This window comes from Mastigoproctus giganteus, chromosome 2 (genome assembly GCF_048544385.1).
Source record: "Mastigoproctus giganteus isolate SK-2022 chromosome 2, ASM4854438v1, whole genome shotgun sequence".
Classification (NCBI taxonomy): domain Eukaryota; kingdom Metazoa; phylum Arthropoda; class Arachnida; order Uropygi; family Thelyphonidae; genus Mastigoproctus; species Mastigoproctus giganteus.
In genome coordinates this window covers 188,498,806-188,513,161 of record NC_143576.1, presented here as the reverse complement: position 1 = coordinate 188,513,161, position 14,356 = coordinate 188,498,806, and the positions used below count along the sequence as shown (strand labels likewise).

The 14,356-nt window shown below is 36.6% G+C and overlaps 1 protein-coding gene across 1 annotated transcript in view; it reads right to left on the bottom strand.

Annotated features, from left to right (window-relative positions):
* Positions 1–14,356, bottom strand: part of PpD3 (protein phosphatase D3) — a 246,514-nt gene that overhangs the window by 137,633 nt on the left and 94,525 nt on the right. Inside the window, exon 5 of the mRNA XM_090368865.1 lies at positions 7,350–7,471. Coding sequence (XP_090224991.1) covers positions 7,350–7,471 — 122 coding nt within the window. The remainder of the gene's footprint in view (positions 1–7,349; positions 7,472–14,356) is intronic.

Here is a 14,356-nt window from a genome sequence, read left to right as displayed (position 1 = left end):
TATCAGATGACACAGAAGCCTATGGCAGATATAAGCTTGTCTGTAATCAAGTCACAAAGGAGGTTAGGCAGGTGAAGGCAGATTATGGGAATTCTTTGGTAAAGGATGCAAAGAAAAACAGCAAAGAGATCTTTACTTATGTAAACTCTAGAAGGAAAGGGAAGAATCAGATTGGAACACTTAACGTAGATGGGTTGACTATTGATGATCATGCCCAGATAGCTGATAAACTGAATGAGTATTTTGCATCTACATTCACACGAGGAGTTATTCAGAGGGGAATGCCAGACGTTTACAAACTCCAACAGGGAGCTAAGTGATTTTGTAATAACTAAGAGCAAAGTGGAGGAGAAATTGTTGAAGTTAAACATAAGGAAGGTACCTGTGGTGGACGGGATCTATCCAGTTATATTAAAGGAGGCAGCAAAGGAAGTAAGCAGTAACCGTTAGCCATAATTAAGAGAGCTTCCTTAGACTCAGGGGAGGTCCCCATGGACTGGAGGTGTGCAAGTCTATCACCAATTCACAAAGGGGCTTCAAAAGGTGATACAAGTAACTATAGACCTGTTAGTTTAACTTGCGTTCCGAGGAAAATAATGGAGTCACTGGTTAAAGAAGCATTGCAGGATCATCTAGATGAGACTGCAGTACTGGTTAAGACACAGCAGGGGTTTGTTAAAGGGATGTCTTGTCTGACCAATTTTATTGGATACTATGATGTGGTCACAAAGGAACTGAGTGTCAAAAATAATTTTGATATGATATACTTTGGTTTCAGGAAAGCTTTTGATACTGTTGCACATGGAAGGCTGCTGTACAAATTGGAGAGGTATGGCACTGAGGACAAGTTGCTACAACAACAACAGATAAAGGGATGGTTAAGTGGGAGACAACAGAGAGTGGTAAACAATGGACACTGCTCTTTGTGGACTAATGTTATTAGTGGAGTTCCCCAGGGTTCAGTGCTGGACTCGTTGTTTTGTGTATTCATCAATGATATTGATGAAGGTATATCAGGATTAATTTCCAAGTTTGCAGAAAATACAAAGGTTGGCAGGGTTGTTAATGACAGTATTCTACTCCAACTGGATCTAGATAAGTTGGACAAACAGGTGAGAAGTCGCAATTGAAGTTTAACATTGACAAATGCAAAGTACTGCATATGGGAAGCAATAACCCAAGAGAAATGTACCAACTATGTGGTACAAACATACCAACTATAATCAGGGGAAGTGGAAAGTGGAAAAGACCTGGGGATAATTGTGCAGTCAAATATGAAGTTTGCTGAGCAGTGCAAACGGACTGCCAGGGCAGGTCATGGAGTCTTGTCAATGATACGTAGGAATTTTGCTAGCAGGGACAGGGAGGTGATTATCCCGTTGTAAAGGCAATGGTCAGGCCACACCTAGAGTACTGTGTACAGGTCTGAAGGCCTCATTTTAGGAAGGATGTAGAGTTTTAGGAAGGAAGATAGAATGAGTACAAAGAAGGGCAACAAGATTGGTGAAGGGAACAAAGGGGGTGCTCTTACCAAGAAAGGCTTAAGTTCTGCAGATTGCAGCACCTGATGATTAGGCACCTGCAAGGTGATCTGATTGAGGTGTATAAAGCCTTGAATGGGTTGAGCAAGCTAAAAGCTGATGGGATTCTTCATCTTGTTGAGATTAAGAACCTGAGGGGGAATAGATTTAAACTGAGGAAAGACAGTTGTAGAATGGATATGCGGAAGTTTGCCTTTAGCCAGCAGGTGGTTGATTGGTTGAACAAACTTCCATCTTTTGTTGTGGAAGTTGATAGTCTAAATAAATTTAAGGTTGAGCTGGACAGCATTTGGAACAAATGGAGGGGTGAAATGGGAGGGGTTTTTTTTTTGGCTGATGGTGCATAAGCTTGCTTTCTTGCATCGTATGCCTCTACTAATGCTAATGTTAATATAGTTAGAATATACTTCTAGACTCATCAATATTACTAGCCTTCATTATATTATGCACTTCCACTAGTCGCTGACATTTTGTCTTGCCCATCAGTGTCTTTAACAAAGTGACTAAAAGTGAAATAGTAGTAAGCCCTGAATGAAGCATTAAAACTACAGTCCATGGGTTACGAAACAGAATGTCATGTTTGATAGCATAAACAACCTCAACTGGTAGGTCAGTTCTTTGTGTTGAGAGTTTTCCTGGACCTGGTGCACTGTTGAGGAATAACAACACTCTTGGTTATAACCTATTTTGTTCATAATTTTTGACAGCTGGACAGAAATAATGGATGAACCAGTTGTTAAAAATGCCCATATTCTTAACAAGTCTTGTTGTTTGATCACCCAATGATAGGCAGGTGTTCCTTAATATAGCCATTCACAGTCTATGGTGTAGAAGTGGAGAGGAGAGGGATTAGCTTATTTCTTTCAAAGTACTGCTTCGAAGGAAGAGCAAGGCAGTCTTAAGCTGGAAGCCAGCTGTCAAGAATGCTGCCCTTCCTTAGAGATGGATGTACCTTTTGAAAAGGAATTCTCTTCCAGTACCTTTTGAAAAGGAATTCTCTTCCAAACAAGGTACACAGATAAGAAGACAGCAGGAAACCTGCATGCTGCCTTCTTATCTGCACTAGGTTTTTTTTGTTGTTGAGTTTTAGAAGCATCAGCAACTAAGGCCATGTTGCTCCATGCATAATGTCTGTAAATTATCTGCACTAGCAGGTTCTTCAGTTCAGCAAATGCTGCGGAAATCACATCAGTGCTTAACATGATCAAAGCATCCTCAAATGACCATAGATACTTTTGTCACATATTTCACCCTTCCTGCTTTGTTGCCTTTGACATATTCACTGAATGGTTTGGGGAAGGTGATCTGATTGAGGTGTATAACGCCTTGAATGGGTTGAGCAAGCTAAAAGCATGCTGATAAAAGTTTCTCTGTAAGAGTGCTTCTAGAATGCATCAGTTTAGTAGCAGCAGTGAAATGACCTGATTTAATTCTGCCTTTATTTTTTGCAGTTGTCCTTACAGATAATTTTCTAAGTACAAATTTGTGCCCTACAGCAAGTAGCAACTATGCCTAATTCTATATATTTCAAATCTTTAAATTTTACCTCTGTAAAATTTTGATTCACTTTGAACACTATCATTGCTATTCATTTAGGAGCTGTATTTACCAATACTTATCCTTTTCTAAGTTTTATTACTTAAAAACTGTCATTAAATAACCCTTTTTTTTCATCAAAGGTATCAAGTCACTTTTATAAGCCAGTTTTTTTAAGTGCCAATTTAAAATATGTTCTTGGTTTTTTTTTTTTTTTCTTAGCACATATAGTTTCATATACAACTGCTGATTATCAGTAGTAATGAAATTAAGACAATTACATTACAAAATACATGAGACTGGTTACAATTACATCTTTATTACTTTTACAGTTTAAACCCAGTACATATTATTTTAAATATGTGTATAACATATAATACAGTACACTATTATAAAAAGATAAGTACATTTTAAAAATGTTGTGCAGATAATTTCCTTTGGTAAAATTTGTAAAGGAATGTTATGGCACAACATCCAGCAGTAATCTTCCAACATACATTCATTCCAAGAACCTTGGCAGTAATTTTCCATTGGCTTAATTTTGTGATGGAATTGCGTCCCCTGTTCGTCACATACCATGCCAAAGTTTTCAGGAGAGAAGTTTAAATGTGAATGCAAGAAATGAAGTTTCGGTGACATATAACATTACATTTTTTTATATGTATCATGCAGTTTCTGAGATCCATCTTTGTATAAGAAGGCCTATGGTTATCCAGTTTCCCCAAAACCATTTGAAAGCCTGCTATGCCTTTAGTTCTAACACACGAAGGCATTTTATCTTGCAGAAACTCTTTAATTTGAGGCTACACAAGGATTCCCTCTTTCTCTTTTGTGAAATGATCTTTGGAAATTTCAAACTTGAGTAATGAAATCCTTTCAAAAGAAATTAACATTTTGTGAATCCTCCTTGCATGTACCTTAACATACGAATGATGTTGGGGTCAACTGTAGATATTCCATTAATGAGTGCACTATTGAATTGCTTCACGTAGTGTTTTCATATTACAGTATTTCTCCTTTAGATGAGTAGAGTGGGCAATGAGGAAGGATGGCTTTAAATTCTAATTATGCAAGAAAACATCTGTCAAACTTTGCTTGGAGGAATAAATGAAGATGTGCCATTCAGATGTAATGAGTACTTGTTACAATTGAATAAAAACTTCCTTGATATCATGGCAATAGTAGAGTACAGTGGACCCCACTTTATGATATTAATTTGTTCCAGAAACACCATTGTATCGTGAAAATATCGTAATGCGAACCCAATAGCACACTGTTTTTTGATAATTCATTCCAAGTCCTCAGAAGTTGAAATTTTCACTATATAACTAAGCTATTTATCTCTGTAAAAGGTGATTTTTTAACAGAAATTGTTTTATATAGAATATGTGCTAGTTTTATATAGAATACTGAATACCGTATATTAAGCACCTTTTATCTAAAAATAACTCGCCCTAAAATTGTAGTACGTCTTATACACCAGAATAAGCAGTAGAGCATGATACAGATTAAAAAAAGATAAAAGATAAAAAATGCTGATGGTGCCACACATTTTTACTTATTCCCTCCCCCCCAAAAAAATGTTGTTTAAAATGATAATTGATAATTATAAACATTAAAAAAACAAAAATCGTAATTTTCTTTTAACTTACATTGGAAAATCTGTGTCAATGGTGGTGTGGTGATGGAGCTGAAAGAGAATCTTTTACCATCAAGATATCAGGACAAACTTCAGGATCTGGTGTTCTTTCTGATCGCTGCCTCTTGCTACTTATGGTATAAAAACTGTCCAAAGTGGTTTGCTTTTGGTGCTTTCTCTGAAAGTTCTTGAAATAACTTAACACCCAATCTTCAAATTTGCAGGTCATCAATTCAGTGGTTTCAATATCTGGGTTTTTTCTTACAGTCCTCTTCACAATATCCCACGCAGCAAACATGTCCTTAATTTGAGTTGTTGCTACACAGTCATCCTTCTCATGTTCCTCATCTCCACTGTCATGCTCACCCATCTGCTCTAATTCCTGGAGCTCCTCTGTTGTCAACTCCCTTCCGTGGTCCGTAATTAACTCCTCCACATCCGCCGCATCAATCTCTAGAGCCAAGGACTCACTAAAGAGTGATAATTTTCTGCTCTAGAACACCTTCAGCTTCAAATCCTTCAAAATCATGGATGACTGAAGGCCATAAGTTCTTCCAGGCTGTATTGAAGCACCGAGATGAAACTTCATTCCAAGAACTGACAATCATTTGTACTCAGTCTAAGATGTTAAACCTGGTCTTCCAGAATTCCTTTAAGGTGATGACTCTGTCTTCTGAAGTCTCTTCACAAGCATCTTCTTTGTGTAATTTTTTTTAAAGTTGGCAATCACTTGTTGATCCATCGGCTGAAGTAGAGGGGTGGTATTGGGTGGGAGAAATTTGACAGTAATGAAGTTAAATTGCTCCTCCAGAGATTGGGAAAGTTGGGGATCATGACCTGGAAAATTAACAGTGCCTTTAAAGGAAGTTTGTTTTTTCTAAGTAACCTTTGACTGAAGGACCAAACATTTCAAATATCCATTCATTGAAGAGGTGTCTTGTCACCCAGGCCTTCTTGTTACACTGCCAAAAGACACCCAACCTGCTTTTGATGACCTTTTGCTGTTTAAATACTCTGGGAGTTTCTGAGTGGTAAACCAACAGTGGCTTCAGTTTAAAATCACCACAGGCATCAAACCTTAATAGGCTTATGACCAGGCAATGAGGCCTTTTCTTTTGTAATGTATGTTAACCTAGGCATCTTTTTTTAAAAGAGGCCTGTTTCGTCTGTATTAATGACTTGTTGAGGAAGGTAACCCTCCTTCTCAACGAGCTCTTGAAACTTCACCTTAAAGTTTTCAGCTGCTTCCTGATCAGCTCTGCAAGCCTCTCCATGCCTTATGACACTTTTAATATCGGATCTTTTTCTAAAATGGTTGAACCAACCTTTGCTGGCTTTAAAGTCCCCATATCGCGTATCACTAGCTGAAGGTGTTTTAGTCTTTTTTTTTTTTTTTTTGATTTGGTAGTTATTGGTGCATCGGCTTCTGTGGCCATATTGCACCTCCCAAGGTTTTTGCAGTACTTTGATCCAAGCCCGAGGCGGGAATCGAACCCGCGACCTTTGGGTTGCCGGGCAGGTACTTTACCCACTCGGCTAGCCCGGTCGGCGTTTTAGTCTTTAAGTCCTCAAAAATTTGCTTTGCACGTTCACAAATGTATTGTCCAGGAACTGTATCACCCTTCATTTGTTTTTCTTTTATCCACACTTACTTTAACTTTTTTAAGGTTTTCTTTTTGTTTCACTAATGGTAGAAATAGACACCTTATGGAGGATAGAAGTGTGGAAGATACTGTGGGGAATTAGTTGAGTAAAATAGGAATATTCTCACTGGTGAGCTAGGCGAGAACAAGAAAGTGCAACTATAAAATCTTAGGGAGTAACAGTAGACTAGATTTCATGAAATTTACCTTCTGGAAGCATGTTGTCAAATGTTGGAAGTTGCCAGCAAGGATGGTCAAGGTGGCAAGTTCGACAAAATTCAAGGAAAATCTGGAATAGGCACTTTTTTAATGATGAGAATAATATGAGAGGGAGTTTTTATTCATATATTTTGTTTCTGGCAAATGCAGAAAATTTTCATTTTATTCCATCATTACACCATTTCAATACCAATATTTTGAAAATGAAGCCAAGTGAAAATCGCATCAGACCCCTATCACAGCAATCCAATAAATCTTGGTGATTGAGATATAACAAGTTCTGAAAAAACTTTTGTTTTTTCAGAACTTATTATAACGATCCTATATGTTTATGAACAATTGTTCATAAACATACAGAATAACCTTAAGTGATTTTAGGTGAAAATGAATGGAATATCTAATGCTTTGGACAAGTAAAAAGATTTATTTCTGGAAAGAATAAATACTAAGTGGGGGAGGAGGAGGGGGGGGAGGAGGAGGAGGAGGAGGGGGGGAGGGGGGGGGAGAGGGAGAGAGAGAGAGAGAGAGAGAGAGAGAGAGAGAGAGAGAGAGAGAAGAGAATACAGCTCATTTAATTTTAAAAATGACTAATATAATCACATATCTAGAAATATTACTGAGTAGACAAACTCTGTGCTTTATGCAAGTTTATTTGGAAACAACAAAAACAACAGAAACAACAAAAAGTAAAACTTATTTAACAAAGAAATCAAAATCAACCATAAATTTTTAGAATAATTTTCTTCATTCACTAAAAATAAACATACTCACTTTGTATGCAAACCTTCGATGTAATTTTTTGCCTTCTTTAAATGTCTGCATGAGTTCTTTCATAAAATCTAATGTAACATTACCATCTTCTAACTTAGGACCAACATAATCATCTTCTATTGCTATGAAGTAAAGTAAAATATAAATATAATTAGTAATATGTTTTAAACTAGTATGAGAATACTATTTCACAGTAACTGAAAAATTATTTTATATTATCTCAGTAAACTCCTGATCATCTCATCTTTATTATCTAGTTTGCACATTATCCATGTGCGAGTTTTCAAATTCTTTTAATTATATGACAAATTTACTGAAAAATTATGAAATAGCAAATTGTCTATTTCATTTCTTTCTCATCCACTTTCAGTTTTGTCTTTCCAACAGTCTATTATTCAGTTCCATAGGTACTTTCAAATAATGGAGGGTAAGAGGATTATCAGTGAAAAATTTTTTATTATTTGTCATTTTTAAAGTTTCTAAAACTCATGCCCTTCCCATTTAGCTATGATTATCTAGGTCAACCTTGGAATACATGCCACAGATTTTGCAAAGGATAAAATCATGACTCACCCGGAAATCGCCATAGGCCATTTCCGTATGAGTCATGGTGTCATCTTACGAAGTGTTCAAGGCAGATCTTGTAACAACCATTGTAAAATTTACTAAATATTAATAAAAGAAACTTTCAAAAATTATATTTATAATATTAAAAAAAATCAAACTATTACAGGGGAAAAAAATCTTTATATCAAATCAAAATCAAAATAACTTTACAATATACTAAATAACCTCTGAAATCCTGCTCTAATACCCTCTTATCTACACTTCTTTGCTTTTCCTCCATATCCTGCTTCCCTGTGTCAGGGAGGCAGATATGGATGGGTGAAGTGTGTAGAGGTTTTTTTTTTTTTCCCTACTGATGCTATATAAGCCTGCTTTCCTGCATCATTTTCCACTACTACTACTAGGCACCTCCGTAGCCAGGTGGGAAGGAGCAGCAGTGTGCAGCACACGCTTCTTGATTAGACCGGGGTTCGAGTCCGTCACTACCAAATATGGAGGATGCGGAAAGGTCAGGAAATGACCACCGCATATCCCCGGAGCAATATGGCCTTAGTTGCTAATGCTCCTAAAAACCAAATAACAACAACAACAACAACTACTGCTACTACTGCTGCTGCTGTTTTCACATCTGGGATAGCATCCCCAAATCCTCTCTTAGGCTTCTAAACTGCATAATCAGGTTAATTAATGACCTGTTTCTTACAGTCTCTCCGTTCTTTGTCTCACAGACATTCTATTTCTGCTGTATGTCTTTTCCATAGACATTTCCATGGGCACTGTTCTTCTGAAGTGGCATCTGTAATTCCTCCTATTCTCTTACAAACCAATCTGAACACGTGCCACATCCAGTCAGCATTCATTTACTGTCCAACTTCTCTTCTTCCTCATTTATCTCTTCAACTTCTGTTTCTTAGAACAACCTTCCTACAAATCTTATGTGAATGATATCTTCTGTCTCGTTAATCTTCAACCCATGCACCATATTAAGTATAACAGGTTCTAAACCCTTTCATGTTTGGGGTTTTGTAAAAAAAAAAAAGTTATTTTTGTATTCAGAATGTCAATAGTTTGCCTACTGTAACTTCATTGCTGGAATGAATTCAAGGCTAATTCAGTCTTCTGCCTCTTAGCTGAACCAATACTGTTGGCATTAGCATTCTTTCTTATCATTTGGGTTGCAAATGGCAGCCCAAATGACATCAAAGGCACTATCGTCAGTGCTGGTCATGATTTGCTTCTTTTGTCCTCTTTATCCCTCAGGTTTCCAATCCTGACACAGGGAGGCAAGAACAGTGCTGTAATGGAACCAAGCAACACAAGGTTAGTGTTAGAAAAATAAGAATGGGCTCTCCTTTCTGGAGTCTAATTATAGTGCATAGATCTGAATGGAAATGGAAGAAAATACTTTTTTAAAAATAATCAAGAGCTGAAGCTTTGAGAAACACTAGGAACATTTTTTTGAATTGTACTAAGAATCACATGGCATGGGGCCCTCCCAAGTCTTGCTGATATTATTGAATGCATTAAAAATATTGAAGATCTTCTAAAATTCTTTCAAAATCGGGCATCCTTCCTTCCTTCCTTCTCGGTTACCCTGTCTTGGACAAAAGTTTGCCTAAATTACACATCTATTTCTTGGTACACTGGTACTGAGAAAAGAAACATCACTTTAACATTTGTGATTCAAAGTGAGCAGAAACACAAGGTGCCCCAGAGCAGTTTCCAGAATCTACAATGCCTTAAATGCTAGAATTTTCCCTCAAGTTAAATTTTTCCACACTATAATCATGGAACAAACTCCTTGAACATTATGCCTACAACCCAAGCCTTTAAATCCGGCTTCCATAATAGTAAACTATTTTAATTTAATTTTAAATTAATGGTATATATTGATTTTTGAGAATGGTAGACTAGCATAGGTTTTAATTTAAGTCACCAAGTTAAGTTAATTAAGTTAATCTGTCCTTAGCTTCTTTTAATCGAGGCATGATCATTTCTTCACTGGCTATATAAGTCTTTGGGGGCATTTTTTTTCCAATACAACTCTGTCATATCCATGTTAAATACTTGTTTAGCAAAATATCCTCCTTCCTTGATGATTTTAGCTAATTATGCTATGGATTTGATAGCTACCTCATCAGCATGAACACCTTCACTCGTCATTTTAAAACTGTACAAGCAATTTGCTTTTGCTTTAAAATTGCATGAACCAATCTTTGCTTGCACGTGATTTTATTCCTCACAAGACAATGCTTTGAACTGGATTATGGCTAACAGACAAGCATAAGAAACTGGGTTTGGTTCTCTAACCATATTATGAGATTTTACATATCTGCAATAAATCTATCACGTGTTCTGTTTCTACTTGCTTAACAGCCAAGCCTTTAACTTGCTCCAAAATTCAAGTCTTGTCTTTGATATCATTGTATGAGACATCCATTGCTTTACTTTACTTTAGTGTTAAGACTGGCTAGATTCTGAATGCCTTAATTTAATTTTAAGAGCAAGGGGCTTTCTTCTACATTTCTTAGCAGAAGAATCATTGCTGCCTTTGCACTTTCTTCTCTCCGATGTGATTAAGGGATAACACAGCTAAAATCACAAAAATCCAAAAAAATGGGAATACAACAAGTGTTCCAATGTAGCAGTATTCACTTACATACTATAATCAAAGCTAGAAATGACTGGCAAGCTTACTGGATGCTTTCAACAAATACATGATTTTCCTCCACTGTTTATCTACATACACTTTAATAAAATAAGAAAAACATACAGCCATAGCTGTAAAAGTTCAATTCCTGCCAGAACAATGTAAGCTGCAATGATAAATATTAAATCAGCACATTTCACATAAATATTGATAACACATACAAACAATTTCTCATTCCTGCAATATAAATTAATTATATATACTTAAATAGATAGAATTTCATTCATACAATAAGAGAACATAAAACATACTAATGCATGATACTAAAATCAAGAAAACTTATATGGAATCCAGCCCATAACAAAAAAGTCAAACTAATGGAACAGATGATTTTCCATTAGCATCATTATTTTTCCATTAGTCTGACTATTTTTGGATTATTATTTGGATTATTTGGATTATACAGAGAGAGAGAGAAAACATGCCGTACAAAGTAATGAAGTTTTTATGTATGTCATACACATAGCAATTATACCCAACTCCTTAACACAGAGCCTCAGCAGTGACTCTTCTCCCCACCATTTATACATATGCTATGTCTAAGCGAGGAGTAAAAACTATTAATTCACTAATATGTAATATGCAACTAAAGCATTGCCAATAGATGATCCCAGAAATACTAGGTCTGTTCATAATGTATCTAGATTATGCCCATTTTCAAGATTGAGACAAAAGAGTGCACTGCAACAAAGCATATGTTTACGTATATCTCATCCTGACCTCTGTGCAAAAGTCGTTCACTCACTTATGGCAGCCTGTTACTGTTGGCCAATAATGAAAATATATTTCACATCCCATCATATTTTAAAATGTCAGAGTGCACTGAATAATCTATGTTAAATGTTTGCTATAAAACTGGAAAAAACTGCAAATCCTTAAAATAGGGATCTGCAATGGCCACTGCACAAAAGTTTTCAACTAGCACTACTGTTTCAAGAGGATGAGTCTTTTGGAAGTGATCCACAATGTGAATGATTCTCAACTTCGACAAATGATTTCATCGTCTGTTGAAGACCGGAGAGTAACTATTGAAACTTCTGAAGAAAATCGTATCTCTGTCAGATTGTGCCAATCAACTTTAACAAAAACTTTGAATATTAGAACATTTCCAAGAACATTTCATCATGACTGTTAACAGAGGAAAAACGTGAACACTGCCAGCAAGTTACTTCCGATTTGTTTGAATGTGTAATTAATCACAAGAAATTTTTTTAAATATATAATAACTAAAGAAGAAATGTTGATTTATGGGTGTGATCCCGAAACCAAGATGCCAAGGTTGCCAGACCCTGCAAAAATAGATGGTCTCAAGGGTTAAAAGTTAATATAATCATATGGATGTTATTTGATAATATAAAGTTGACTATTTAAAATAACTAAATGCAACAAGGCATAATACATTAAGAGTTTAATATCTATATAATATCAGTGTAGATACACCATAGATAACTCTTAAGAAACTACGATAGTAGTGTGGGAGGCATCATTTGCTCTGTATCTCATATTGTGCTCTTCCTTCACAATGAGTTGCCATGGTATTGCACTACCTCGAATAAGTAACGCTTCACTAATAGAGAAGACTATTGTTACTTATTCTCAGTGAGTACCACTGCCCAGATGGCACCGTTTCAAAGCTATTGGCCTATCATCGGTGGGTGGGCAGGTACCCTGGTATTGTAGACCCTGGTATTCAAGGTAGTGCAATACCATGGAAACTCGTTGTGAAGGAAGAGCACAATATGAGATACAGAGCAAATGATGCCTCCCACACTACCATCATAAAAGTTATCTATGGTGTATCTACGCCGATATTATATAGATATAGTAGTAGTGGCATGTGATGCAAGAAAGCAAGTGTATGAGCTTATGCAGCATCAGGCCAAAAAAAAAAAAAAAAAAAAAATCACACCATTCCCTCCAAATGCCTGTCCAGTTCCTCCTTAAATTTATTCAACCTATCAACTTCCACAACGACAGATGGAAGTTTGTTCCAGCAATTAACCGCCCGCTGGCTAAAGGCAAATTTCCGCACATCTATTCTACACCTGTCTTTTCTTAATTTGAATTTATGCCCCCTTAGGTTCGTAATCTGAACAAGTGGAAGGATCCCATCAGAATTCAGCGTGCTCAACCCATTCAAGGCCTTATACACCTCAATCAGATCACTGCGCAGGTGTCTAGTCTCCAGCCACTGCAATTTGCAGAACTTAAGCCTCTCTTGGTAAGAGGATCCCTTCATTCCCCTCACCAATCCTGTTGCTGTTGCCCTTCTCTGTACACGCTCAAGCAAATCGACACCTTCCTAAAATGAGGCCTCCAGACCTGTACGCAGTACTCAAGGCGTGGCCTGACCATTGCCTTATACAGATGAACAATCACCTCCTTTTCCCTGCTAGCAAAATTCCTATATATCATTGACAAAACCCCATGACCTGCCCTGGCAGCCTGTCTGCATTGCTCAGAAAACTTCATATCTGACTGCACAATTACTCCCAGGTCTTTTTCATTTTCTACCACCTCGAGTGTAGTACCACACAGTTGGTACGTTTCTCTGGGGTTACTTCTACCCATATGCAGTACTTTGCATTTGTCAAGGTTAAACTTCAGTTGCCACTTCTTAGCCCATCTGCCCAAATTATCTAGATCCTGTTGCAGTAGCACACTGCCATTACTGTCATTAACAATCCTGCCAACATTTGTATCATCTGCAAACTTCGACACTAAGCCTGATATACCTTCATCAATATCATTAAACTCTTATTATTATTATCAAAATATTAAAAACTTACTCTTAATGTATTATGCCTTGTTGCATTTAGTTATTTTAAATATTATCATATAAACCTTTTGGCATCTCTCATATTGTGTGATTATCTTCACAACTGGGTTGTCATATCTGCAATACCAGGGTACCTACCCACCCACCAATGATAGGCCAATACCTTTGAAACGGTGCCATCTGGGTGGTGGTACTCACTGAGAATAAGTAACAATAGTCTTCTCTATTAGTGAAGCGTTACATATTTGAGGTAGTGCAATACCATGGCAACTCGTTGTGAAGGAAGAGAACAATATGAGATACAGAGCAAATGATGCCTCCCACACTACCATCGTAGTTTCTTAAGATTCTTAAGAGTTATCTATGGTAGTGTTTCTCGATCTTTTTACTCTTGTGGCACATTTTCCAAAGAAGAAAAATTTCACGGCACACCTACGTAGTCATAGAAGAAGAAATTTCTAAATTAATTAAATAAATAGAACGAAAAATAATATTAACAATTTTTTTATTTATACTTTAATTATATTTGTGTTATGCAAACAATTCTTACAACCAAAATAAAATATTCGGACAATGATGTTAAAATAAAAACGACGCTAGTTTTTTTTTAAGATTTTGCGGCACACTTGGAAAATTTTGCGGCACACTAATGTGACTCAGCACACCCTTTGAGAAACACTGTATTCTATGGTGTATCTACACCGATATTATAAAGTTAACTATGGATGTTTAATTACAGAATTTTAAAAAAATAATAATAAAAAAATCAAAGAGCAGTCATCTCAATGGAAAACTCCTCCTTTCCCTGGAAGGTGTGGTAAGTGCACGGGAAAATGAAAGCCAGCAATTTTTGACTGTGCAGGTATTGTCCACCAGGAATACACTCCAGAGGATAAACAATAAAGAGTTCTGTGTTGAAGTTCTGAGATGCCTTTGTGATGCAGTTCGAAG